The 26,651-nt window shown below is 44.0% G+C and overlaps 1 protein-coding gene across 1 annotated transcript; it reads left to right on the top strand.

The window, feature by feature from the left end:
• The first annotated feature begins 259 nt into the window (after nt 1–259).
• LOC114355889 (tubby-related protein 4-like) lies at nt 260–26,651 on the top strand. Its single transcript, XM_028308924.1, has 16 exons — nt 260–333; nt 1,494–1,698; nt 2,751–3,012; nt 4,860–4,960; nt 6,640–6,864; nt 7,437–7,653; nt 8,896–9,087; nt 11,153–11,274; nt 11,365–12,561; nt 12,707–12,828; nt 13,448–13,573; nt 18,718–18,917; nt 20,915–21,083; nt 21,773–21,923; nt 25,301–25,468; nt 26,361–26,651. Exons 1-16 carry the CDS (start codon nt 260–262, stop codon nt 26,475–26,477), a joined length of 3,648 nt encoding a protein of 1,215 aa, XP_028164725.1. The 3' UTR covers nt 26,478–26,651.

Here is a 26,651-nt window from a genome sequence, read left to right as displayed (position 1 = left end):
GTTAAAGATAAATCGACACAAATCCCCGACTTACCTTCAAAGTGAAGACGGGAGTGAAGGATTATTGACACGTTATATTGAAAAAGCCCTGTTGACAGTAGAATATTATTACTCTGCTTGGAAGGCTTAAACTGGCAATATAGGGAGTAATTTGCATGGTATTAAATAGGAATGCGAACATTTTCAGTCTCCGCCGCTGAAATATGTCGGGCTCGATGAATTTATTAGCGATCGGGCCCAAACAATTTATTATAATAACATGACGGACAGAACGCTCGGACGGAATGGAATCTTCAGTTCAGACGGATTTAAATTTATGATCCGCTATCAGAGGTTTGATTGATCACGGCACAAAAACTATTTTAATTTATCCGCTGAATTATAGCAAATTCCAGCTGGTGGCGTCAGTATTTCATTCAAGAATTACATTAAAACAAGTAAAGCAATCTTTAAGGAGAAAATACTTTGTAACTACAATTTTCTTTCCACGAGAAGTTAATGAAAAACTTGTAAGACCCAGTAAATCAGGCGCGAGTTAATAATTACTGTAGTTTATGTGCCTGAGCAGAGCCCTGAACGGGGCTGTAGACAGAAGTTAACATTATGTAATTCGGTCGCTTAGTTAATCCAGGTCTTAGTATTAGAGGTAGGGTAACCATAATGTCAAACTTTGTGTTCTAGGACTCTTTTATATTATGGTCTCAAGAGTCTCGCTCGACACAAGGGTTTCACAGCTTTACTAACACAATATAAAGATGAAATTGAAGATTAATTGTTTCTGGATATACCTACTTATGTCATACACGTCTTATGAGAGGGACTATTGAAATGTATGCTGAAAAATATTGTGTATATTTGATTGAACTAGTCCTAGTTTGGACATTGCTGGAATCTTAAAATTGCGGGTTAAGTGAACTATGCTTTACTAGTTTAGATCTCTCTTGATTCTAGGAATCCTTAAAATTCCAAGACGATCCTGGAATTTCCTGTTTCTTGGTCACCACAATTAGGGACCGGGTCGGCAGATTTACAGTACTATCGGGCGGGCGCAGGCCTTTGTTTAGGAATGCCGACTTCCCGCCATGGGCGAATGAGCGCAGACGTCGAACTTGCTCTTACTTAGACTATTGTGACCTGGAATTAAGTAATCTCTTGCAAATGAACTGTGTCTTTGTGATAATTGTTTTGAACAACTATTTCTTTGTTGTTGACAAAACAGAAACAATTAAGTAACGCAGCTCCTTTCTTCAAAATCACGCCATTGATGTCATGACCCCTTCATTTTGCAGGTGGACCGGACCTATAATCTAAATCTATATTTTGTATTTAAATTCCATTTCATCTGCTAAGTATACACAGACACATACTTGTCTACAGTTCGTTTGTTTTAATCGAAATTCACCCAATGGTTAACGAAGGGCGCGGCCACGTATTCCCACAGTGACAGGTCCTGCGCTGCCTGCATCCAGGTGCTGGCCGACGATGTAGTGAAGGTCTTCTAAATTACCTATATTTTGTTCCCAGGATGGCTTCGTCCTGGTGGGTTCAGTGGCCGGCCAGCGCTACTGGTCGTCGATGCTATCACTAGACGCACGCATCACGTGCGGTTGCTGGACACCGGACGACAACCAGGTGTACTTGGGCACGGCGTCTGCGCAACTCGTCGTCATGGATGTGCACGGCGCTATGGTGTCGCAGGTTGGTGCTCTATGGCTTGGGAGTTAAGGTTCATTATCCAACGAAGCTTAGTTGGACGCGCATCACGTGCGGCTGCTGGACGCCGGACGACAACCAGGTGTACCTGGGCTCGGCGTCCGCGCAGCTCGTCGTCATGAACGTTCATGGTGCTATGGTGTCGCAGGTTGGTGCTCTATGGCTTGGGGTTAAGGTTCATTATGAAACGAAGCTCAACTTAAAATGTTTGTGATAAACGTGTGTATTCGTAGAATGTTTGTCTTGACTGCTACTAAACCAACTGTAAAGCGTGGTGGATGGAGTTCGTAGATCATTATACTGAATTGAGGGCACACACTTTCCGATAGCGTCAATATGTACAGAGTTGCCTGTCGCAAGTGCAGCCACATTCGATTAACAACCCTATGTCAACAAAGGTATTTGAATGCTGCATGCGACTCCAAGTAAACTAGCTAAATCTACAAGAGAGCGGTAGACGTCGGTTTAAACTGTCTTTTTTTTAGAAACTTTGCAGACGTATTTAAGTAAACTCTAAGACGTCGGCGGCCCTGACACATATGTTACGAAAAGTAAGATCCGAGATATTTTTATTGCTCTCATATCGATTCCGTTCTCGCACAATGTAAGTTGGCAATGGATCCAATGTTGGCGTACTTGAGCGTCTTTTTATAACTTGGCTGGAGACGTGCCTAAGAGCCCGCCTTCCAAGAGGCCCTGAACAAATGAAAAATATCAAACTCGAGATTTTGTGTTAGAATTATTTATCAACTCAAAATAGAAGTGACGATGAATATTAACAAGCCTTTATTAAGATTAAATTCGGCAAAAAGATTAATATGTACGAGTAGTAGGAACATTTTCTATGTAGAATAAATTCACACGAATTGAGAAGTTCTGTGTATGTTTGTGAATATATTTAACGAACGAACGAACCAAAACATACATTATCATAATAGGAGTTAACCTATTGTGATAATGTATGTTTTGGAATATTATATAAAGCTCCTTGAATTATTTTGCCTTCAAATGGTTACATTTCTAACTCCTCAATACAGGTTCAGCTAGTAGCCGAAGGGGGGATAACATCAATGGCGTGGTCGTGCGAGAAGTTTAAAATGGAGGAAGGGGAGGAGAACGGGGAGAATAACGGGGGACATGTGCTGGCCGTCGCCCTGGGCAACGGGGAGATCGTGCTGCTCCGGGGACACGATGACGTCAGCCCGGCCCGGGTGCGCACGGGCATGCGGGGCCCTACACTGGCTATGGAGTGGGCAAATTCCAGGGAACTGCTCGCGGTGGCTGGGACTTTGTTGCCAGGTAAGTTTACAAGCAGGGATACTTGTAGTTACGATAAACGGTGCAACTCGTAGCAACTCCTGTGTAGCCAGGATCTACAGCTTGACGTAGATCCGGCTACTACTTGAAGGTCTTGACCGGTTGGGTTTTTATTGGCGGTCAAGTATCGATGTATTTATCGTAGCTACAGATAAACCCACATAGTTGTCGTCTAAAATTGCTAAATTGCCGCGATAAGATCGCGTCCTACAGGCTATTGCGATGAAGCGTCATAATCATCGCAGATGTACTATGTCAGCTAGCTAGTTTTTTTTAACTTCTCTTAGCTGATCTTCATTTTAATTAATGTTTGACACGTGTATTGTAAATGTGAAACAATGAAGACCTCGAGTAATTAAGGTTTGGTTGCTATGCCGTTAGGCAGGTACAAAGTTGCTAGGAAGAAGGGATTGATGTTATTGGGTTCCCATTATATCAGTTTTCAGTTAGGTATATAATATAAGAATAGTATTTACCAATCCAATACCATTAAACCCTAAACCGATACCTAACTGATGTAACAAAAGGGATCACCAAATACGATGCTCCTGGAAATACAGGACCTTCTAATCAGGAGTGAGTACCTACCTAAGTACAATGACCAACTCTCACTAATAAACGAAAGTATCTAACCTCGAGTTCAGATCCAATGTCACCCAATGCTATTTACTTTGTAAGTTCACGTTGTTTGTTTATTAGCCCCTCTCACACTTTGTAGGTGTCCAAGTTGAAATTAAGTATTACAACTTTGTAGATTGTAAGTTACATATTTTTAAACTTCCAACAATAACTGTTAAAAGTTGCTTGTTGCCCGAACTTGGAACGTAAAGATTAACTTGAATTTGAAACAAAATGTCTAGAGGGCATTTAAATAATGTTTACGTAAAAAAACACGTTTCAGTAAAAATGAATTGAATTCAAACTTTACAAATGGGACGAGTCTGTTATTGAATAAAAAGGAATCTGCGGGTATAATAGGCGTGTCGTCATTTACCTACGACTATTACTCCACTGTATAAAAGGATTGAGCCTGAATGCCGCCACCAACAACGTTACAAAGGACGAGGGCATCCACACCCTCTTCTGTACTTATAAATGTGAAAAATGAATGCTTTGAAAGCTCCATTCCAACTGTTTGATAAACGATACGAGACGGGTGAGCTTTTCAATTTACGTGAATACTATCAAGTTTATAGCTTGCGGGATTTCGTATTTCATGCCTGAAAAATAGTGCTTTTTTATGGGATACGTGTGCGATTGTAAATGGCCGACCGCTCATAAAACTTTCACTCTGCACTTGTTTTGTTTGGACTCGGTAGTACAAAGGGATCCATTAATATTTAACATTAAACAAATAGGATTGAACAGTCTCGCTCGCATAAAACCGTTCGTTATTGGGCTGATTTACATAGCGTTACAAGAAGGCTTTGTTTATGTTTGGGACCAACGTTATTACAGCTGCGCTGAGATCATGTTGCCTTCGGCAACATTTTTGGGGAACTAAAATCAATGAATAATAAACGACTTTCAGCCCGTAGAATGAAGTTGGATCGTAGAACTACTTATAGTTAGTTATTTCTGACCGATCTCTTCATTGTAATTTCATGAAATATTGCATTAACTCTCGCTGTTAACTTTTGCATAAATTCTCAGCGAAGTTGAATGGAGTGGGCAAGTGCATGTTGAATAGACCGTTTTATAAGTTAGTTTATCAGGGGACGTTGAAGCCACATTGTTCGGACTTGTAGTTGCGGCGCAAGTTTTAAAACCCGGGGGCCGCTATTACGGTGTAGCGAAGTTTGGGCTTGAGCGAAGTTGTGTGTTCGCAGAGTCGGACGAGCTGCCCGACGCGCCGCCGTATAACAACGTGGTGAAGTTCTACTCGGACACGGGCGCGCTCATTTACACCGTGCCCATACCATATACGCAGGTGAGTACATTATATCTAACCAGTAACCATATATAAATTTTACAATGGCCATATTGGCCACAATTATAAACTTTTCGTGTAAGTAATATTTTAGGCTTTTACGATTTTTAGTTCCATTTAGAAGATGTTCATGAAATCGACAATATTATTATCTACAGTTTTCAGCGTTTCATTACATGACAACACCGAGCAGTCTTAATGTTAATAGACGTTCCGAAGCGAGTTGCAAAAAGCAGCTGCTGATTAAATAAAGAAAACTTCATACGCACCACTCTCGTAGCATAGAGAATTTCGTAAGCGTTACGATTGCTACGACGTTTTTTTTTCGTAGCGCTCGCAGCCACGTGTAGTTGTCATCCTCCATCATTGTCCATCGTCATTGTCTTTGCTGGATTTCTTCGCGGCGGTGCTGACGTGATCGTAGGGGAACCCGTACGTGTCGTATACTCTGATAGGTCACCTGAGCCCCTTGATCAAGGTTGTTCTTGCAGGCGCGGGTGACAGCTCTAACGTGGGGCCACGCAGCGCGGCGCCTCTTCGTGGGGGTAGGCGGCGCAGTGTGCACGGCGCGGGTATGGTGGGTAGTGGCGCCGCTGCAGCTAGCCTCACTATTCACTCTTGTAGGCACGCGTATGACGCGTAACGGCCTAGGCGGCTGTCTTTAGCCAAGCGCGGTGTGCACTCGCATGTTTTTTAAAACTGAAGTGGTCCTACTGGCCGAGGCCGACTCGAGATCCGAGGAACGCGGGTTCACCCACGTCGCTTCACTAATGTTGTGAGCCCACTCGTAAGACAAGCTTATTTAGCTTAACACGAGGGGCTAACGGGACCATTAGTAATTTGTGCAATACAAATTGCTAATAATCTTTAAAAAAAACTGTGTTTTATCACAGGCGCGGGTGACGGCACTAACGTGGGGCCACGCAGCGCGGCGCCTGTTCGTGGGGGTAGGTGGCGCTGTGTGCACGGCGCGGTTATGGCGGGTAGTGGCGCCGCTGCAGCTAGCCTCACTATTCACTCTTGTAGGCACGCTTAACGGCCTGACATGAGGGCACTCGGCTGGGCGGCTGTCTTTGGTCATGCGCGGTGTGCACTCGCATGTTTTGTAATACTGTGAAGTGGTCGGACTGGCTGACTCGAGATCCGAGGAACGCGGGTTCGAATCCCACCGCCGCTTCACTATTGTGGTGAGCCCACTCGTGACACAAGCTTATTTAGCTTAACACGAGGGGCTAACGGGACTATTAGTAATTTGCGCAATACAAATTGTGTGCGTGTTTAATCATAGGCGCGGGTGACGGCACTAACGTGGGGCCACGCAGCGCGGCGCCTCTTCGTGGGTGTAGGCGGCGCTGTGTGCACGGCGCGGGTATAGCTTGTGGTGGCGCCGCTGCAGCTAGCCTCACTATTCAGTCTTATAGGCACGCTTAACGGCCTGACGTGGGGGCACTCGGCTGGGCGGCAGTCTTTAGCCACGTGTTTTGTAATACGATGAAGTGGTCGGACTGGCCGATTCGAGATCCGAAGAACGCGGGTTCGAATCCCATCGCCCGACTATTGTGGTGAGCCCACTCGTAAGACAAGCTTATTTAGCTTAACACGAGGGGCTAACGGGACCATTAGTAATTTGTGCAATACAAATTGCTAATAATCTTTAAAAAAACTGTGTTTTATCACAGGCGCGGGTGACGGCACTGACGTGGGGCCACGCAGCGCGGCGCCTCTTCGTGGGGGTAGGCGGCGCTGTATGCACGGCGCGGGTATGGCGGGTGGTGGCGCCGCTACAGCTGCTGGCGCGCGTGCGGGCGGCGCAGGCGCTGCGGCATCCGCGGCTGGCAGCACGCCTGCCCATCCCGCCGCGTCTGCAGCCGGCGCTGCATAACCTCTTCGCGCATACCATACGGGTAAGAAGTAGATGTACCTACAATCATATTATAATCGAACAATCATATTCGATTTTCATATCATCCTTTCATTCCTAGTCAAACTTTAATAGAGTATGGTAAAAGATAGATCTATAAAAATTAGAACGTTGCAAATACGATTGAAGCTTTTATATAATTGTTTGAAATATACAATTTCTTAGTGTCTACACATTCCCGCAATGTGTGTTACCACAGGTGGCTTCACTTGGGCTCCATCCATTGTGAATTTAGGCGATTATCACACTGCGCCGCGCTACGAGAGACGACAGATTTAATCATTGTATGCAAGTACCTCAGTTTGTATAGAAAACACGCGCGGCACAACACACTGACAACTCATCTGCGCGCGGGAATTTTTATATGAAATCACGCGGAGCGCGGCGCAGTGTGATAATCGCCTTAGAGTGCGATTACCCTCATCAATGAACATTGAATACCACTCTGGAGTTCAATTGGATCTACAACTTACATTACGTAGTATGCTTGTCGAATGAGCGTTCTCTTAGTTAGGTGTACATAATTCTAATGTTAACCCATTCATTGCCGCTTAGTGCAACGTGCCAGAATCAAGCGAGCTCCGCCGCTTCGTGTCCCGCCCGCCATCCGGCGGCGGGCGCCTGCACTGCACCATGCTGCGGCACGACGACGAGGAGGCGGGCGCCTACACGCTGTACCTGGAGCACCTGGGCGGGCTCGTGCCGCTGCTCAAGGGCCGCCGCACCAGCAAGATCCGACCCGAGTTCGTTATCTTCGACCCGCAGGCTGAAGGTGAGTCGGCTAATTGTAAATGCAGCCCGTAAATTACAGCAGCAGCAGCAGCAATAGCAACAGGAGCAGCGCCAGTGCCGCGCCGTAACCTCACCCGTGTATCTCCCGCGCCCCGCGCTGTCCTCGCCTCATTCATGCTCACGCTCACGCATACGTCATCATCAGACACCGAGCGAGAGGAAAGTGAGACAGTCAGCTGTTATTTGTAGCAGAAGCAGCGTTGCCAAATCCAGCAGCCCTGGCGTCGCGCCGTAATACTCCCCGCGCTCATCTCTCGTCCCTCCTCACGCACACGTCATCTGACACTGAGCGAGAGGAAGGTGAGCTAAAAGTTAACAGCAGCTATGTATGTTCAAGACACGGATGGCCATATAACACACGGTTGCGCAGCGTAATGTACTAGAGTAAATTGAACTGTGTCGTTTCGTCCCACGTCCGCTCTTTCACGACGACGAGGAGGCGGGCGCCTACACGCTGTACCTGGAGCACCTGGGCGGGCTCGTGCCGCTGCTCAAGGGCCGCCGCACCAGCAAGATCCGACCCGATTTTGTCATCTTCGACCCGCAGGCTGAAGGTAAGCCCGCTGTAACTTAGCTGTAGCAGTAGCAGCAGCAGCGCCAGTGCCGCGCCGTAACCTCACCCGTGTATCTCCCGCGCCCCGCGCTGTCCTCGCCTCATTCATGCTCACGCTCACGCATACGTCATCATTATACACCGAGCGGGAGGAAAGTGAGACAGTTAGCTGTTATTTGTACCAGCAGCAGCGTTGCCAAATCCAGCAGCCCCGGCGTCGCGCCATAATCGTGCCCACGCTTCTCCCGCGCTTCACTCTGGCTCCCGCTCACGCTCTCGTCATTGTCTGACACCGAAAGAAAAGAAGCTCAGCTAACGTCATGTTAAGCTGAGCTTCTTTTCTTTCGGTGAAGGTGAAGGCTGAAGGTGAGCCAGATGTGACCAGCAGCAGCTGGTCCTCGCTGCCGCTGACGCTCACGCATACGTCGTCGTCAGACATCGAACGTCGAGGATCGTCAACTGTTATTTGTAGAAGCAGTAGCGTTGCCAAATACAGTAGCGCCGGCACCGCGTTGATGCTAATTTGTTGTTGCTTACAAGTTGCTTATACAATTTGAATCTTGTAAAATTTCGATTACGTAATATGTGACCATAAAACTCAGGAATATGAGACTGTCAAGACATGTCGCATACAAAAGAACCGTTCTCACAAACACCTTCCAATTCCAGAGTCGGTAGTGATCGGCGGCGTGGCGCGCGAGAGCAGCAACAGCAGCAGCACCAGCAGCGGCGGCAGCAGCAGCAGCGCCGGCGCCGTGTCCTCGCCGCGACCGCGCACGCCGCGCACCCCGCGCCGGCCCCCGCCGCCGCCCACGCCTACTCTGACGCATACGTCGTCGTCTGACACTGAGCGAGAGGAAGGTGAGACAGCTGTCATTTGTAGTAGTAGCTCCAGCAGTGCCCCCGCCGCCGCTCACGCATACGTCATCAGAAAAAAAGCGAGAAGGCGAGACAGCCAGCTATCTTGCAGCAGCACCAGCAGCGTCGGCAGCAGCTGCAGTGCCGGTAGCTCCAGCAGTGCCCCTGCCGCCGATCACGCTCACGCACGATGAACGAGAGGAAGGTGAGACATCTATCGCTTGTAACAGTATAAGCAGCAGCGCCGATAGCTCCCGCCGCCGCTCAGGCTAACGCATACGTCATCAGAAGCAAAGCGAGAAGGTGAGACAGTCAGCTATCTTGTAGTAGCTCCAGCAGCGCCGGCGCCGCGCCCGAGCCCCGCCGCCGCCCACGCCCACGCTCACTCATACTTCGTCGTCTGACACCGAGCGAGAGGAAGGTGAGACAGCTGTCACTTGTAGCAGTATAAGCAAGAGCGTCGGTAGCTCCAGCAGTGCCCCCTCATCACCATCATCATCAGAAACAAAGCGAGAAGGTGAGACAGCCAGCTATAACTTGTAGCAGCACCAGCAGCGCCGGCAACAGCTGCAGTGCCGGTAGCTCTAGCAGTGCCCCTGCCGCCGCTCTCGCTCACGCATACGTCATCATCATCAGAAACAAAGCGAAAAGGTGAGACAGCCAGCTATCTTCTAGTAGCTCCAGCAGCGCCGGCGCCGCGCCCGAGCCGCGCCCGCGCACGCCGCGCACCCCGCGCCGGCCCCCGCCGCCGCCCACGCCTACTCTGACGCATACGTCGTCTTCTGACACCGAGCGAGAGGAAGGTAAACCAACTGCTACTTGTAACAGCAGCAGTTCCAGCGGCGCCGGCCCCGTGCCTATTCCCTGCGCCCGGCGTTGGCTCTCGCCGCCTCCCAAGCCTTCGCTAACACACAAGTTATCTTCAGACACCGAGCGAGAGGAAGGTGAGACATTTATCGCTTGTAGCAGTAGCAGCAGCAGTGGTAACTCCAGCAGTGCCCCCGCCGCCGTTCAGGCTCACGCATACGTCATCAGAAGCAAAGCGAGAAGGCGAGACAGTCAGCTGTAACTTGTAGCAGCACCAGCAGCGCCGGCGACTTGTTCTCGCCACGCCCACGCTTACTCACACGTCGTCTTCTGACACCGAGCGCGAGGAAGGTGAGACAGCTGTCACTTGTAGCAGTAGCTCCAGCAGTGCTCCCGCCGCCGCTCACGCATACGTCATCAGAAACAAAGCGAGAAGGCGAGACACTCAGCTGTAACTTGTAGCAGCACCAGCAGCGCCGGCAGCAGCTGCAGTGCCGGTAGCTCCAGCAGTGCCCCCGCTGCCGCACGCATACGTCATCACTATCATCATCAGAAACGAAAGGGACAAGGTGAGACAGCCAGCTGTAACTTGCAGCAGCACCAGCAGCGGCGTCAGCTCCAGCAGCGCCAACGCCGCACCCCTCGCCGGCCCCCGCCGCCGCCCACGCTTACTTATACTTCATCTTCTGATACAGAACGAGAGGAAGGTAAGTCAGTTATAGTCTGGTCGCTAAGCACGTAGAATTTTGTCCAATGACCCCAAGCTACCCATCCTTATCGCTCGCGCGTAATTATATTGCTGTCGCGACTGTGCGACGGGTGGCAGCAGTGAGTGTACGAGTTAGATGTTATTTGTAGCATCAGCAGCAGCGGTGGCAGTTTCAGTAGCGCCGGCGCTGCGCCTACCTCCCGCAATCCCCAAATCCCGCGCTGGTCATCGTCGCTGTTCGCGCTCAGCCATTCGTCATCATCAGAAACAGAGCGAGAGGAAGATGAGACAGTCAATTGTTATTTGTAGCAGCACCAGTACCAGCAGCCAGGACTGATAACAGCTCCATTCTGAGTCTAAGGCTGCGTTTACATCAATGATGTACTACGAAGATGAGTGGAGCGAGAATATGTAACGAAGCTTTGAAAAGGTGTGGGATTTTCCACTATATGCTAGGAAAATTAGCGGTACGAAGATGTGTAGCTGTGAAACGGTGCGTAAATGAAACACAACATCAACACTAAAATTAATCATCCAAAATTTCTATCGCAGGATGTTCTGGATCGCCACGTTTGCAAAGAAGGCGGCGAGCAAGAGAGAGACGTAAGATCCGCAATACGAGTGACAAGGACGATACGCCTGACGAACTCGCATACATCGACTCTTTGCCTGAGGTATGTTACACCGCGAAACCATATAGCAGATGGTTTAGTGACATAAGTTTTGCTTAATGAAATACAATAAAATGTATATTTTTTCTTCAGGATGTGAGATTAGTGGAAGTGACCTCTAACATATGGGGAACAAAGTTCAAAATGCATGGACTAGCCAAAAACGTTCCGGCCAACTTAGGACAAGTAACTTATAAGACGTCACTGCTCCACCTCCAACCGAGGCAGATGACTCTCATGATAACTGAACTTAGGGATGACTATCCCGTAGGACCCGATCCTAATTTCAACCCGAATATATTCTCCGAAGACGAGGAAGAAGTTTTCCAATCCAACGATTCCAATAACTCCCCTTCACACACTAATAATAATATCCGTAGAAAGCTCACCCTTAACGAGAGGATTAACAATTCAAACAACATCAACCAAAGCGAATCTTACAACACAAACAATAACAATACGAACAGCCCTTCTCTAGCTAGAGCTGAATCGTACGAAGAGTTTCCATACATCGATACAAATGATACGATGAATAACGTATCGGAAAGCGTTTATAACGCTACGCCTCCGTTAAGGCATACGGCCCAAGCTTCAGAGAGGAGGGTAAATAACTCGGCTAGCGTGCCAAATCGACATGCCATTTCACCTCTCAGATGCGAGAGTTCCGTGCCCACTTTGCAGTCGCCGAAAAACGCGGTGGCACCCACTGACATAATATTCGAAAGGCCGTCCCCTCAGACCGTGACTTGCGGAGGTCGAGGCGACTTCTGCGGCGGCCGAGCCGACTATAGCGTCCGCGGGGATAGCGTCCCGTTGAAAACCAATCTGTCCAATATCGAACAGCAATCTTTCAGTCTCAATTTGAGCTTAGAACCGAGCAGACAGGTGACGATCAAGAAGTGCGACACCCACGTCACCGACAACTGCCTGTCGAAGCTTCGCAAGAATATTTGCAGCCGCGGCGAGTCCGCTTATGATATGAACACGAGGATTCTGAAGAGTTTGTGTAATAAGAATTACGAGCACGAGGTTCACCCAGATGCGATGACTCGGCGTGCTGAGACGTTGAGAGGGCTGCAGAAAGGGGAGGATTTGAAGTTTATTGATGAGGAGACACCGGTGGAGACGGTGATAGCGAATCTAACGGAAAGAGGCAGGGAGAGTCGCGTGCAGAGGACTACTACCGTGGTGCCCATTAGTCCGGTGTGCGCCAATGTACCGCTGTATGACACTATGACGCGCAGTTGCAGCGTGGGGTACCTGGATATGGTAGACCCGTTGCATGCACAGGTAAGTTTTTTTAGCTTGTATATCGCTTGCTAATTGAACCTAAAAGCAGTACACCTAATGAATTTGTGATTGCTCAATCACTGCCATATATTCCTTAGGTTTTTTTGTAGAAATTGAGCGAGTAACTGATTACCTTTTACCTTAGGTGAGCCTGACGGCATTACGGGGAGAGCCACCGCGGCGGCTGGTACTAGTGACCAACAAGCGGCCGCGGCGCCCGCGCCGGCCCCGCCCCCCAGACAATCAGCGAGCCCCTCCGCTAAACAGGTCCGTAATACGTGTACATAAGGTTCAGATTTGATCAAATCTTACAGAGAACTTGCCCTTTAACTACCAGTCTTTTTCCGAAAAATAAGTAATGTTGCTAATTATTCCATTTTGATTTCATGTAAAATGCAGTTAATTTTGGCTAGACAAAAATGTGCCTTAACACTTATAGCTAAGGTCCTGCAGCTATCAAGTGTCAGTTCATTTGTTTCGGCGCAGATGCTGCGAGGGCATTTTGGCTAAACAATAATGCGCCTTAACACTCTTAGCTAAGGTTCTTCGGCTAGCAAGTGTAAGTTCATTTGTTTCGTCTCAAATGCGGCGAGGGCATTTCAGCTAAACAAAAATACACTTTAACACCTTTGGCTAAGGTTCTGCAGCTAGCAAGTGAAAATTCATTTGTTTCGTCTCAGATGCGGCGAGGACATTTTGGCTAAACAAAAATGTGCCTTACCACTTTTAGCTGAAGTTCTTCAGCTAGCAAGTATAAAGGTTCTGCAGCTAGCAAATGTAAACTCATTTATTCAGATGTGGCGAGGGCATTTTGGCTAAACAAAAATGCGCCTTAACACTTTTAGCTAAGGTTCCTCAGCTAGCAAGTATAAGCTTGTTTGTTCAGATGCGGCAAGTCCCGCAGCCTGGACTCGGGCGAGCTGTCGCTGTCGGCGGAGAAGCGGCCGCCGCCGCCCGACGCCGCCTCGCCGCACTCTAGTCGCTGTGAAAGCACCGGAGGGGAGGATAACAGGTAACATCCAACACTGGCTAAAATCACCAATATCTTTAAGAGCGTTGTAGCAAAAAGTTGGCGTTCGAATTTTAGGTTTTTATTGCTTGACGTCGCGTAGTGAGTGCGCAAACTGCATTTATCTGTACAATTTCAACGCTGCGTCGACTAAACGATCTTAATCCGTAGTTGTATCGTACCTAAGACAGTACATCATACATAATAATAAATAAATAATATAATATAATTTACCTATTTGATTTTTTCTCAGATTAGACTTTTAGCAAAATCAAGTTACGTAATTAATGTATTTTTTACACTAGTAAATCCCGCGACAAGTTTTTAATCTTTAAATTGAGTAAAGTAATAAGTTGATTGGTTTGAAAGAATTTATGTTTTATTTTATTCTTTTTACAGCATCAAAAGCTTGTTTATGAAAAATATTTACTATTTAAATTTTACTTTAGACTTTTTAGTTTTTAGGATGCGGGATGGAAAAATTAAAATTTATTCTGATTTTGTGACGTTTCCGCACATAAATATGGATAGGTTAAATAAATAGGATGAAATGTATGAAAACGAGCGTGCCATTTTTTAAACGTTATCTATAATATCTGTGTCCAACAAAGAGCTCGTAACTAAACATCGTAAGCGCCATTAACATTATTATCTAAAAGTTAATAATAAATATTTAGTTTTTGTAAATCTAAACAAGTCAGGAAATCAAAGAGGTAAATACTGATATCATTGTAATTTGATAGAATTTATTATTACAAACCACGGTCGTATAATGCTAAAAAATCAGAGGTAACTTTAAGATTTTTATCCATAGAGCAAAATTTATATTATCGTGTTTTTAAACAGTTATCCCATTAGGTACACATGCGTTCTGTAATACAAACCCATCAAAAACAATACTTGTCAAAAAACCAAGTCTCACTACTCAGTTGTTCTACGGTAAAAAGTTGTGAGATCCATGTAATACCAAGTCCAGTCCAGGAAATCATTAACGTTTTACATAAATATATTGACTTGGCCATCGCATGAAAACACGTGTAAATTAAATTATTTAGTGCGAAATGAAACGAAATTTTGCATGCCTGTGTAGACATGCAAAATTTCAGCTCAATGGGAAAACGGGAAGTAAGTAAATTTTAAGTTGCAAGATTTTACAACTCCAGATGTCAAAGAAAATATAAGCTTGTAGATAGCTTTACAAAGAAAAGAAAGATTTATGAAGAAAATAAAAAGTACTGTCTACGATACATTTTTTAGGCCGTGTTGCACCGTCTTACTTTAACATTGTCATCAAAATTTTGGATTTCAAAAATCTGTCTAACATAAAACACCGGTTATTGTCAGTTAGGGTCAAAGTTAGGTGGTGCCTTAGTGTATTTTAATTAAATGTTATACAAATAAGGATGAAGAAAATAATCGATAAGTGATCTCACTCGAATATTTCTTATAGTAGGTATACAAGATGTCGAACAAATGGTTACTTACTGAAAAAGTGCTTCATGAGACCTAGCAAACGGCATCAATAATATGTTTAAGAACGAACTGAATCTATTCAAAAAACCTATATTTCCAGCTTTCATACATTTAATACTATTACAAACAAACACGAAATCAATGGTTTCTGAGAATTCTGAGTGCCTTAATGCCGTCCCCTTTATCTGTTTATTTAGTATTTATTAATTAGTATCTCTTGATGATATTGTAGCAAGTTAAACCTAAAATCATGTTTTCCGTAAATAATTTAAATAAGAATGCAATTTACGAGTTTGTTGTTTGATTATTATATATTACTCAATTAAAAATTTAAATTTAAAAAATTAACATTTCTAATATGGTAGGTATGGCTGGCGGCATATACGTGGGACACTATTTAAGTTGTGAGCCTAACTATGAAAACAAAGTAGCATATTATTAAAATGGTATTGATTGCGTTTATTGGTATTGTTTTTCATGATTTATGTACTTTTTAATGTGTCCGAAACACTTTTCATAGCATTTTTTCCACTCAGCTTGAGGCACCTCCAAAGCATGGTTTTTGACCGCACCGACAGTTGCTTCTGGCTACATAAATCACTGTTCACGCATTTAATTTTAATATAATGGGTACCAAAGTGAAGAAGTGTTTAGATTCCAAGCAAGAATTTTGTAGCGTTGAACCTGTTTATTTCATATTTTGAGTGTTCAAATAGTCAGTTGTTTGACGAGACGTGTATAAGCTCACATTTTCGTCACGAATGGCGATTCGACTATGCTGGCCAGTTTCCCTTATTAAACTGAAGACTTTTGGAAAAAAAGTGGCTGTTTACTATTAAGAATTAACCATTCTAAATTTCTCTAGTGACGTTTCTGTCATATAATCGGATATTTCGGAAAAATAGGAGACCGTAAGTTTCAAAGTGTTCCGAGCGCATGGGACTTTTGTTGGAATTGGTTCATCTTAAAACACGTCCATAATCGATAGCTGTTTATTTTCAGGATCATTATGCATAGATCCTTAATTCGTCAACTGTTACAATTTTAAAAACGGCTTTTAAAGCTTTTTAAACGTATTTATCAAACATTTCCAAGGACTAAACGACACAAGCGTCCTATTGAGCGTTTGAAAATTTTTGTGACATCCAGCGAGAAAAAAACATATTAACCATAATATGGTCATACAATATTTTATTACTGCTAGTGGAATTAATACCTAGGATTATCTCAATCCTACGATATATCACATGACGAGGTTTCTCTTCCATTTTTCTGACAACATCAATGTTTTCCGCCACTATTAGTAATTTTAGACGACTTTCGCAAAGTTCACTGGTGAGCCAATGACATACAATATTATACCTCTTAAACTATCGTTTTACAATGGTAAAGGACATTATCTTTATCACCAAAAGTGAAATTTAGCTGACTGCTTCAGTTTTGTATTGATTAACCACGTCGAAAGTCATAATAAATCTTCGCGCGAAAATTTCCGCAAGTCAATTCCATGTTTTCGTAGTCAAGATAATTTTCAATTCAATGTTAATAATACAAAACGTGCTCAAATGATAAAAAGTTTTGAATAAGATTGTAGTAAAAAATGTCAAACTTTTCATTAAAAGTATCAGATGTCGTCTAACAACACGTTATGTTGTCGAGGCTCACAACTTAAATAGTGCCCTAGTATTTAGTATGAAATTCGGAAACATTGAATTTTCGCATAGATCCAGTTTATTCTTTGACCTATTTATTGTTATTGTTTTAAAGAGCTCATGAAGCACTTACAGGAACAGTAAAAAGTTTCTCGATATCTTGTATAATTAAAAATCAAGTGAAATCACTTATCGTTTCCACCCTGTACCTATACTTTTAAAAATAAACTCATTTTATACGTTCATTTGTATAAGTATCTACAATACAAATACCTAACCAACTTAGTTGACGTTTTATAAAACTATTTGTCTAAGTGTCATCGAGCGACCGCTGGTGGATTTGCCATTTACCTGACCTACCCCTTTATTACTAAACGTTTAATATCAGATGAATAGTTACGCACCAATTTCTTTCATTCAGTCGTCAGTAATTGAACTTTCGGAAAAACATGACGAAGCGTTGTGTGACCATACAGACGCTATTCAACTTTTATTAGTAAGGAAGAGTATATTTTATGTTGGTAGAAACACAATAGCATAGACTAATGTTTTGACACCCTGTTAAAATTTTTATTAGTCATTTATTTTTTCCTGACCAAACAGATACCATAATAATATCTTTTATCTATTCTACCCATATTCTGTAAGTAAAATAATAAAAAGTTTGAAAAGAAAGAAATTACAAGTCCGATTTACCTAAACAAATAAATTAAAAATACTTGCGGATCAAAAGTACTCAATCATACTACAATTTACGAAAAAATCACGCGTGACGCATATACGTCAGTGGGCAGTCAACTGACATAGACCCGGCGTCTACGAGTGCCAAAGCACGACTGATTTATGCCATTTGATGCACCCGATTTTATAGTATTTTCAAATTAATTTTTCATTTGAAGATTGAAGATAGATATTTTTTCTTTTTCACACAATAATAGTACTATGTTTCTTCTTAAGTATAAAGTAGTTTATGTTGCCAAATGACTTTTAGATTATGAGATGTGACCTGTTTTCTTGCAGTAATTTTCTCGAATTTTGACTATCTTAGACATGATAAAAATGCATTTTAATGAATGAAACATCAAAATTTTCTCAATACACTTTCTTCTTCAGGGTATGCCTATTCTAATGAATACATTCTATCTTCTTACTTAGAAATAAATTTGTTGTAATATTAGTTCAAAGTTGTGCCTTCGCGAGTTACCTGGAAATCGGGCTTTCGAAATTCGCTGTTTTCGTAGGCAAAAATCCAATTTGAACGAGATTTTGTCAATAGACATTCCGTAAAAACGTATGATAATTACGATGATATAAGTCAAAACAAGCTAAACAATAAATTATATGACTAAAATCATTTCGAAATCTGCCAAATTCTCGATTTCTGCATGAAAAATGTGACAACGCTCTTAATTTTCATTTACTTGTGGTCCATTAGTTGAAGCGTTTCAGTCTTGCATAAAGAAACTGATGTTCTTATTCGTAATCTAACAAGAATTTAAATACTTATACGAGGATGTAGTCGCTACTCTATGATCGAATGGCTAAAGGCAATACCTACGATAAATAAAGTTGAAAGATGGGCTCCAAGGATGACGCGTTGGATCGATGAACTTGGAGATATAACCACTTATGTGTCCAATTTTTAACTTACTATTCCGTCCACAGCGGAAAAGAGAATGTATCGTAGCATTGAACTATTTGGGCAGCGTTACATAGATTGAAGGTTGCGCGTCATCTTCTGTGATATTATCCACTAGCGTGTTCGAGCTTCCTTACTTGTTTGGTGAAGCGATGGACTTACCAGATTGTGAGGTGAGGAGGAGAGGTCCCAGAAAGCAGCTGGTTTTTCAGACTTTTGATGTTTTGACGCAAGAGCAGCGTCTGCGTGCGTTCGTTCGGGTTGTAGGACTTGTAGGTGTGCGGGGAAGGGTGGAGGGTGGTAAAAAAAACGTTCCGGTCGCCGCAATCTTGTCTATGATGTCACAGATTATAATTTTATCGCTTACATTACTTTTCCCGCAGCGGCACAAGCGCCGAAGAGAGCACACGCCGCAGTCGTCGCGACTACCCAGTCTGCACTGTATGCCGCCTAGTCGCTCCCTACGACCGCTCAACCGCGCCGCCATACATTTGCGCCGCGTGCGCCGCGCTGAGGCCCGCGCCGGCCGCGCCCGCGCCCGCGCCGCCTGCCGATAGCGATTCCGACTACAGCAAGTATTATAGTTAGTAGTAGACGCTTTGCTAACTCGCACGCACGGAGCTTCGCGTTTGCTCTGGGTGGAAGGGTGGTGAGGAGTTTTTTGGAGGGATATTGAACGCGCTGAATTGGTATCTCGAAATTTTCGATAAAAGAAACTGGCTAAGATAATTCATATATTCAAAGGTGACTGCAGGGAATCAATACATATTACCGACCTATCGAAAAGACCATCATATCGACATCAACTGCTTGAACCTCTGATACTGAGGTGGCTTTAGGGCGTTTAAAGTAGATTTTAGATCCAAATTTTTCCGATAGAATTTAATATGCGTTTGGGTTTATTTTTATACTAGAACTTACAAAATACCTTATGTGACTTTCTGAATTATAGTTTTCTTTCATCCATCATTGATTAATAATAGATAAAAAACAGTAAGTTTCTATTTCGTGATCCCATAATTTACGAAGCGTTCAATATCACATTCCATTAAAAATACTTGCACCGCTCTCCACCCCTGGTCACCTGAATGAAGAAGATGACAGCACCGAGCATCATACAGAGTAAGAGAGACGACACTAGAGCATGAGATTGTTCGACTACCCCCACGAAATAACACTTGTACAGACACGCTTTCCACGGTAAAAAAAGTGTCATAAAACGTCACTTGCCAGTGTGGAAAATTAGCACTAGATGTAGGTATATCGAATGAGTGAAATATTAGAAGCTAATTAAGATTTCCAAAATAGCACGGCTTCTCTGATTGGCCCTTCTGTCACTATCGTTTGTTTTGAAACTTCTATAGCCTTTTCCGATTTCAATATAATTTTGCTGCAAGGAATAGAGACTAATCTACTGGTAGCGCCAACCTTGATCTAGCTTCGCTGAGTAGGACTTCGAAATACTGCTGTGCTCACTTGCGTGTACATAAAGACTTGTTAGATACTGAATGCTTAGGTACAAGCAAAAGCGTGTAACTGAGTAAGTCTCTGCGGCGATGATGTTTTTTGGGAGGGATCAAATGTTTCGTAATAGAATTGTCACGGTATATACGTCTGAAGCACATCTGTGGAGCATGAGACAAATTAACATTCGTCACAGTTTTGATTTCTAAATCACTTCATGGAGCAAAGTAAATTGTACAAAAAAACCCCAGAGTGAAGCGATTTTGGAATTACAACTGTCTAGGGGCGTTGAAGTCTCGCTGACATTTGACGTAACACAAACACACCCTATCGCATCTCCTTCAGGGACGTACTCAGTTTTGCGCTGAGCCCGTAAAGCTTCAACCACACCAACGCGTGCAGATCGCCATCATCGATCACGGCGCGATCAAAGGCCAGTGACAGGTGGCGTGACCTGCCATTTGCCTTTGATCGCGCCGGCGATGGCGATCTGCACGCGTTGTAAAGCCTGGTCCGTGAGCACGTAGAATTTTGTCCAATGACCCCAAGGTACCCATCCTTATCGCTCGCGCGTAATTATATTGCTGTCGCGACTGTGGGATGGGCGCCCGCAGTGAGTGTGCGAGCGTGACAGCAACATAATTACGCGCGAGCGATAAGGATGGGTAGCTTGGGGTCATTGGACAAAATTCTACGTGCTCACGGACCAGACTATAGCTGATGTTATGATGTAACAAAAATATATCCTTCCGTTTCGCTACCGCAGGGATTTACTCAGTTATGTTCTAAGCCTAATAGACAGCCTTAGGTCTATAGCAGTGGTTCCCAAACTTATTTAGTCTACTGCCCACTTTGAGAATAAAATATTTTTAGCGCCCCCCATTTTTGTTGTAGTCAAGAGTCGAGCTCAGTCGATGTCTAAGAGTCCTCCTAGTAGATGACGCCTCCCAAGCCTCTACACAACGTCCCGATTTTTTTCTGGGTCTCTTACCGCCCCCCTTTAAGCCTGCAGTGCCCACAAGGGGGCGTTATCGCCCACTTTGGGAAAGACTGGTCTATAGTATAATAATATGATGCAACATGTAAATTGGTAACGGAGCGTAACCGCTGCGTCAGGTTCGCTAGAGCAGCTGGCGCTGCGTCTGCTAGCGTCGCGGTCGGGGCGAGCCCGCGAGAGCAGCTCCGCGCCCGCCTCGCCCCGCCCCGCGCGCGCGCGCCCCGCCCCGCCCGCCGCCGCCACGCCCCCGCCCAGGCGGCACCGGTACTCGTCCGCCTCGCCCATACGGTGAGTTCAATTCATCATCATCATCATTTCTCCCACAGGACGTCCACCGCTGAACAAAACAGATATTTTTACAAAAAAATATCAAGTGTCAGATCTGGAGTTGCCACCGTAACTGGGTTGTTAACAAAAACACTTGGCAGGTTGATGCGACGCGACCATAATAGATGTTCGTTACACGTCTCATTTCCAATCAGCTTCAATGGAAATGGTTGAAGAGCGTAAAAGAAAAGTGCGATAGAGGAGTGGGAATGAGAAGACATCTCAGCACATTTCCGAGTACATTTCCGCTCTGCTCCACTTCAGTGAAAAACCTATCCGCTATGCCGTACGTACTTTGGTGGAAAACGGCTCTCATCAGGTCATTTTTTTTGTTTCTTTTTTTTAGTTTTCCCTAAAGCCTGGTCCGTGAGCACGTAGAATTTTGTCCAATGACCCCAAGCTACCCATCCTTATCGCTCGCGTGTAATTATATTGCTGTCGCGACTGTGCGACGGGCGCCCGCAGTGAGTGTGCGAGCGCGACAGCAACATAATTACGCGCGAGCGATAAGGATGGGTAGCTTGGGGTCATTGGACAAAATTCTACGTGCTCATGGACCATGCTTTAACTACGCTTATAAAACCGCCTAATAACAATGCACATGATGTCTGACACGTCATCAACTCAAAAGCTTCACACCTATTTTACAGACAACTACTTAACTCGCCGCTGCTGAACCGGAGACGAAACAAGAAGCCGTCGGAGAGCTCCGACGACGAGTACTCGGGCGCCTGCAGCGAGCTGCACAGCAAGAACTACCGCGACCTCGAGAGCTTCCAGAAGGCGCAGCTCAGGAACAAGGTCAGAGAGAGACAGAATTCATCTTCATTCTATTAATTTTGAGGCCTAAAACGCTTATTCCACTATTCCCCATTGACAAATCCCCGTCAACGGGGAGTAGTGAACAAAAAGCCCTCATTGGCGTTAACTTAAACGTTATAAGTTAACGCCAATGAGGGCTATTGTTTTAGCGCTCACCAGTTAGCGCCACTGTAGAGTAAGGTACTGTCACTTGCTAGTAGCGAAGACAGTGGCACCAACTGGTGAGCGCTTAAGTGGTAGGAGGACTATCGTATTTGCACTCATCAAGATGGCGCCACTGTAGAGTAAGGTCCTGTCAATCGCCAGGGGTGCCAACTGTTAAGTATAAAAACGATAGCCCTCATTTGAGCTTATAATGGGGAATAATGAACTAACAAGTTCATTAATCCCCGTTATATTATGATTTTATTTTTAACGTAATGGGGATTAATTAACTTTATAGTTCATTATTCCCCATAATAAATTTTATAAGCTCCAATTGGCGTTAACGGGGATTAGTGAACAAAAAGTTCACTATTCCCCGTTGACGGGGATTGTCAATGGGGAATTGTGGAATAAGCCCCTAAAAATAGCCAATTACGTAGGTATTCAACACTATTTTTCTACAGTGCTTTAACTAGGGTGGTGCTAGCCATTCCAAGGCACAGGGATGGGCAGCTATAAAAGCTTGCATTGGTTTGCAAATAATTTTATTTTACAATTGGGTCATTCCATCGTTTCGGGTGTTACGTTCGTACACACATATTCAACAATTTCTTGTATTTTGAAATAGTATTTTAGTAATATTAGTGCCTTAATCTGTCCGTTTTTAGTTGTTTTATCTAAATAATAAAGTTTGTGCAGCTTAGAATGTAGGATAACGAAAATATGACTCGAAAAGTGTGCGTTTCGGGCGTTACGAGATTTTGCCTCTATGTTCTGACTGTTGCTGCATTTACTCGAAATTTAGCGAATTTTCTTAAGGAATCATACCTAAAACTTACAGGACTTCTAAAGTATGAAATTTGCAAACCATGTAACATACAATCACTGTTACATAAAACGTTTTACTATTTTTTTATAATTTTTTTCTTTGTTTCGGGTGTTACAATGGTTCTGTTTCGGGTGTTACGAGTACGAAAATGCAACGCGTTTTATCGATAAAATCGGTGTTTTATTAGTCTCTAGGTACTACAAAATAAGGAGTACAACAAATAAACACAAATAGAGCGAATTCTGGTTTGAAATTACGAAGCAGCTTTTCTTAAAAAATATACAAAGTTCAAGTTTAATTTTTCCTCAGAATATAGCTTTTTCTATTGTTTTTGGCTTGAAATAGCATTACTTTAATTTCTAATTACGATATTTAATGGAAATGTCAAACATCGAGACTTTTTAGCAATACCTTAATTTTAGTGTTAAGTCGACATTTCAAAAATATCTTAAATAGAGAAATATGACTCCTTTTCCGACGCCAGCGCTAGTGGGAGGTCGAAGGACACTCACAGTAATACTTTTTGACTTCTCCAAGCAATATACACACATTATCGACATATAAATAAAAATGTAATACCCGAAACGTTTCGGGTGTTACAGTTTTTAATCAAGAAAGAAACATACTAAATTAGTATCATGCTCAGATATTAGTTAGTATTTGAAATCATTACTACCATGACCTTACTTTTACCAAATATTGTTATCCTAATCCATGTGTAAGGTACAATAATAAAACAAATACCTGTTTTTTTGTTTCGGGTGTTACATCGCCGAAGTAACAAGAAAACACACTTAAAACTTGATGATTATCAATTTTTTTGGGACTATGGCGCTATCTACCAATACTATGATAAATACCCTCAAATCATATAGTGGCAAAACGTTTCACAGATTGATAGTTTTTTTTTTAATCATATTACCAATAATTAGAGAGAAAATGATCATTCAGACAGTTGACTTAAGTATAGACTTTGAAGACTAATAACTTAAAAATTACTTGTTTCTTGCAGATTTTTTTTGTTGCACATTATAATTTGGAATGTTTACTTTCAAAATTCATCAGATTTAATGCGAAAAGAACATATTTAGTTTTTCACCCTCGGTAACATTTGTCATGGAATGACCCAATTATGTAATTGGCAGACATGTGAGACAGTGGCGGCGTAGCATGGGTTGGCACCCGGGGCGGTTACACCCCGCCCCCCCCCTGGTCATAAGTCCTAAGGCACCCCCCCTGGTATCCCCAGGATTTTCTGAAAGACAATCCCGCCCCCCTCCCCCCGTATCATGACATAGACCGCAGATTTGCCATACAGATGTGCCAGTGAGTACTAATCTGCGCGACTTGTGTCACCCTCTGNGCCCCCCTCCCCCCGTATCATGACATAGACCGCAGATTTGCCATACAGATGTGCCAGTGAGTACTAATCTGCGCGACTTGTGTCACCCTCTGATGCTTGGCACCCGGGGCGGACCGCCCCCACCGCCCCCCCCTTACGCCGCTACTGATGTGAGATTACAGAAGATTTTAAGTAAGCACTCCGCCTCTGCCATGCTGCACAACTCAATTTTGTGATTTCTCTGGCTATCTTTTTTACAAATAAATTGGCAACTTTATGTTCATCAATGGTTCAATAAGATTGCTCAGGAAGTCAAGTAACTCAAGTTAAGTAGACTTATCCATCGGTCCGTAACAGAAGCTATCATAGCGATTTTGTTGACTATTAAAACTAAACACCTACAAGCACACAAAGTTCCGCCCGTCCGTTCATTGTGACGTCTCGTACATGATTCTACGGTCAAACTATGACAGGGTACTCACCTGCCATGTAGCACGTAACGTAGCATGTAACGTAACCAACCTTCAAGCGATTACGGCTCGTCCACGGTCGGTCATCGCGTATCTGGCTGCTAGCTCCTTTGTGCTCGCAGTGATACCGATACTCGGCGGGTCGTTGCGATCTCCCTGCGAACCTCGAGCGAGCAGCTCGCAGCGGGCTCGTGCCTATGTACTCACTTGATACAGTATCTGATACATTACATGCTACACGGCTAGTTGAGTACCCTGCTTATGATACTGCCAATGACTGGTCAATCAATGAGGGCTATCGTTTTTATACTTAACAGTTGGCACCCCTGGCGATTCACAGGACCTTACTCTACAGTGGCGCCATCTTGATGAGTGCAAATGCGATAGTCGTCCTACCACTTTAGCGCTCACCAGTTGGTGCCACTGTCTTCGCTACTAGCAAGTGACAGGACCTTATTCTACAGTGGCGCTAACTGGTGAGCGCTAAAACGATAGCCCTCATTCGTATAGATTGCTTACAAACACAGATATCGCGGTCTGATTGGCTGACGTCATTTGATCGTTTTGACAGCTGAAGCGCGCGGGGGTGGCGGCGCCGGCGGGCGGGCGGCGGCAGCTGGTGATGCACAACAAGGCGCCCATGTGGAACGAGAACAGCCAGGTGTACCAGCTGGACTTCGGCGGCCGCGTCACGCAGGAGTCCGCCAAGAACTTCCAGATCGAGTACCATGGGAAACAGGTCACTAAATGCCGCCTTCACACATAGTTGATATCTTGCCGCCTTCACACATAGTTAGGCACTTGCCTAATGCCCGTTTTCACCATCAATCCCTAATTTTTAAGTGACCCCTATGGTAACACATAGCAGGAATTTTGTTTCCATAGGGGTCACTCAAAAATTAGGGTTTGATGGTGAAAACGGGCATAAGTATCCAAGTCCCAAACTTTATTTTGACCTGCCCCAGTTATTTTAATTTTACCCATTTTTAAACATAGTGATACAAATTTCAAAATAGATAACGGGACAACCAGCTCTCGCTATTTAGTGTAGTGCGGAGCCAGCGTACGTGTCGAATCAAAATCAACACTTCTATTGATCAACATGAACTGGTATTTCGCGACAAGGCTTTAACCCCTTACTAATAAAAAGTTACGCGATTGTTGAACACTGTTTTAAAGTGACATTTCCACAGTTAACGACACTTTAAAACAACGTGTTCAACGAGTTAGTAAGGCGGTAATTCTATAGTTACTACGTGAATAATTGTGTAGTTTATGTAAGTTAACTGCAGATGCTATAGAATAGACAGAGGGGTATTATGAACCGCCGTTTTTGTCAGTCTGCTGAAGATACGAAAGAAGGAGTCTGGATTTGACCTATATTTCTTTTTTGTCTAATCGCACATACGGTGCAATAACGTCACTTATGCAATTTTTTTCAAAACAACTGATTAAGTATGAGAAAATACTCCAAATCTACCTCTTTACTTGGTTTACTTTGATTCAATTAAGTTTAGAAAAAAATTGCGTAAGTGACGTTATTGCACCGTAGGTGCGTAATGTCTAAACTTGTGGTGACGATGACGATTTATAAACTTGTGGTGACGATAACGCCAATTTATTTTGTACAGGTGATGCAGTTCGGGCGCATCGACGGCAACGCCTACACCCTGGACTTCCAGTATCCGTTCTCGGCGCTGCAGGCCTTCGCCGTCGCGCTCGCCAACGTCACTCAGCGCCTCAAGTAAACTGACAGTGGTAAACGAAACTGACACTTATGGCCATATGATTGAAGTCTATTTTAGGACATTACTTTTTATGAAGAAACAGAAATACAGAGACAAAATGTAATCGGAGAAATTGATTGATATTTAGTCTAGCTGGATGAACGACAGGCTTTGTTATGTATAATTAAATAATAC

Source organism: Ostrinia furnacalis, unplaced genomic scaffold (assembly GCF_004193835.3).
Source record: "Ostrinia furnacalis isolate ACB-3 unplaced genomic scaffold, ASM419383v2 OfSCF2568, whole genome shotgun sequence".
Classification (NCBI taxonomy): domain Eukaryota; kingdom Metazoa; phylum Arthropoda; class Insecta; order Lepidoptera; family Crambidae; genus Ostrinia; species Ostrinia furnacalis.
The sequence above is the reverse complement of the archived record's forward strand: the minus strand, read 5'-3'. Positions and strand labels throughout refer to the sequence as shown.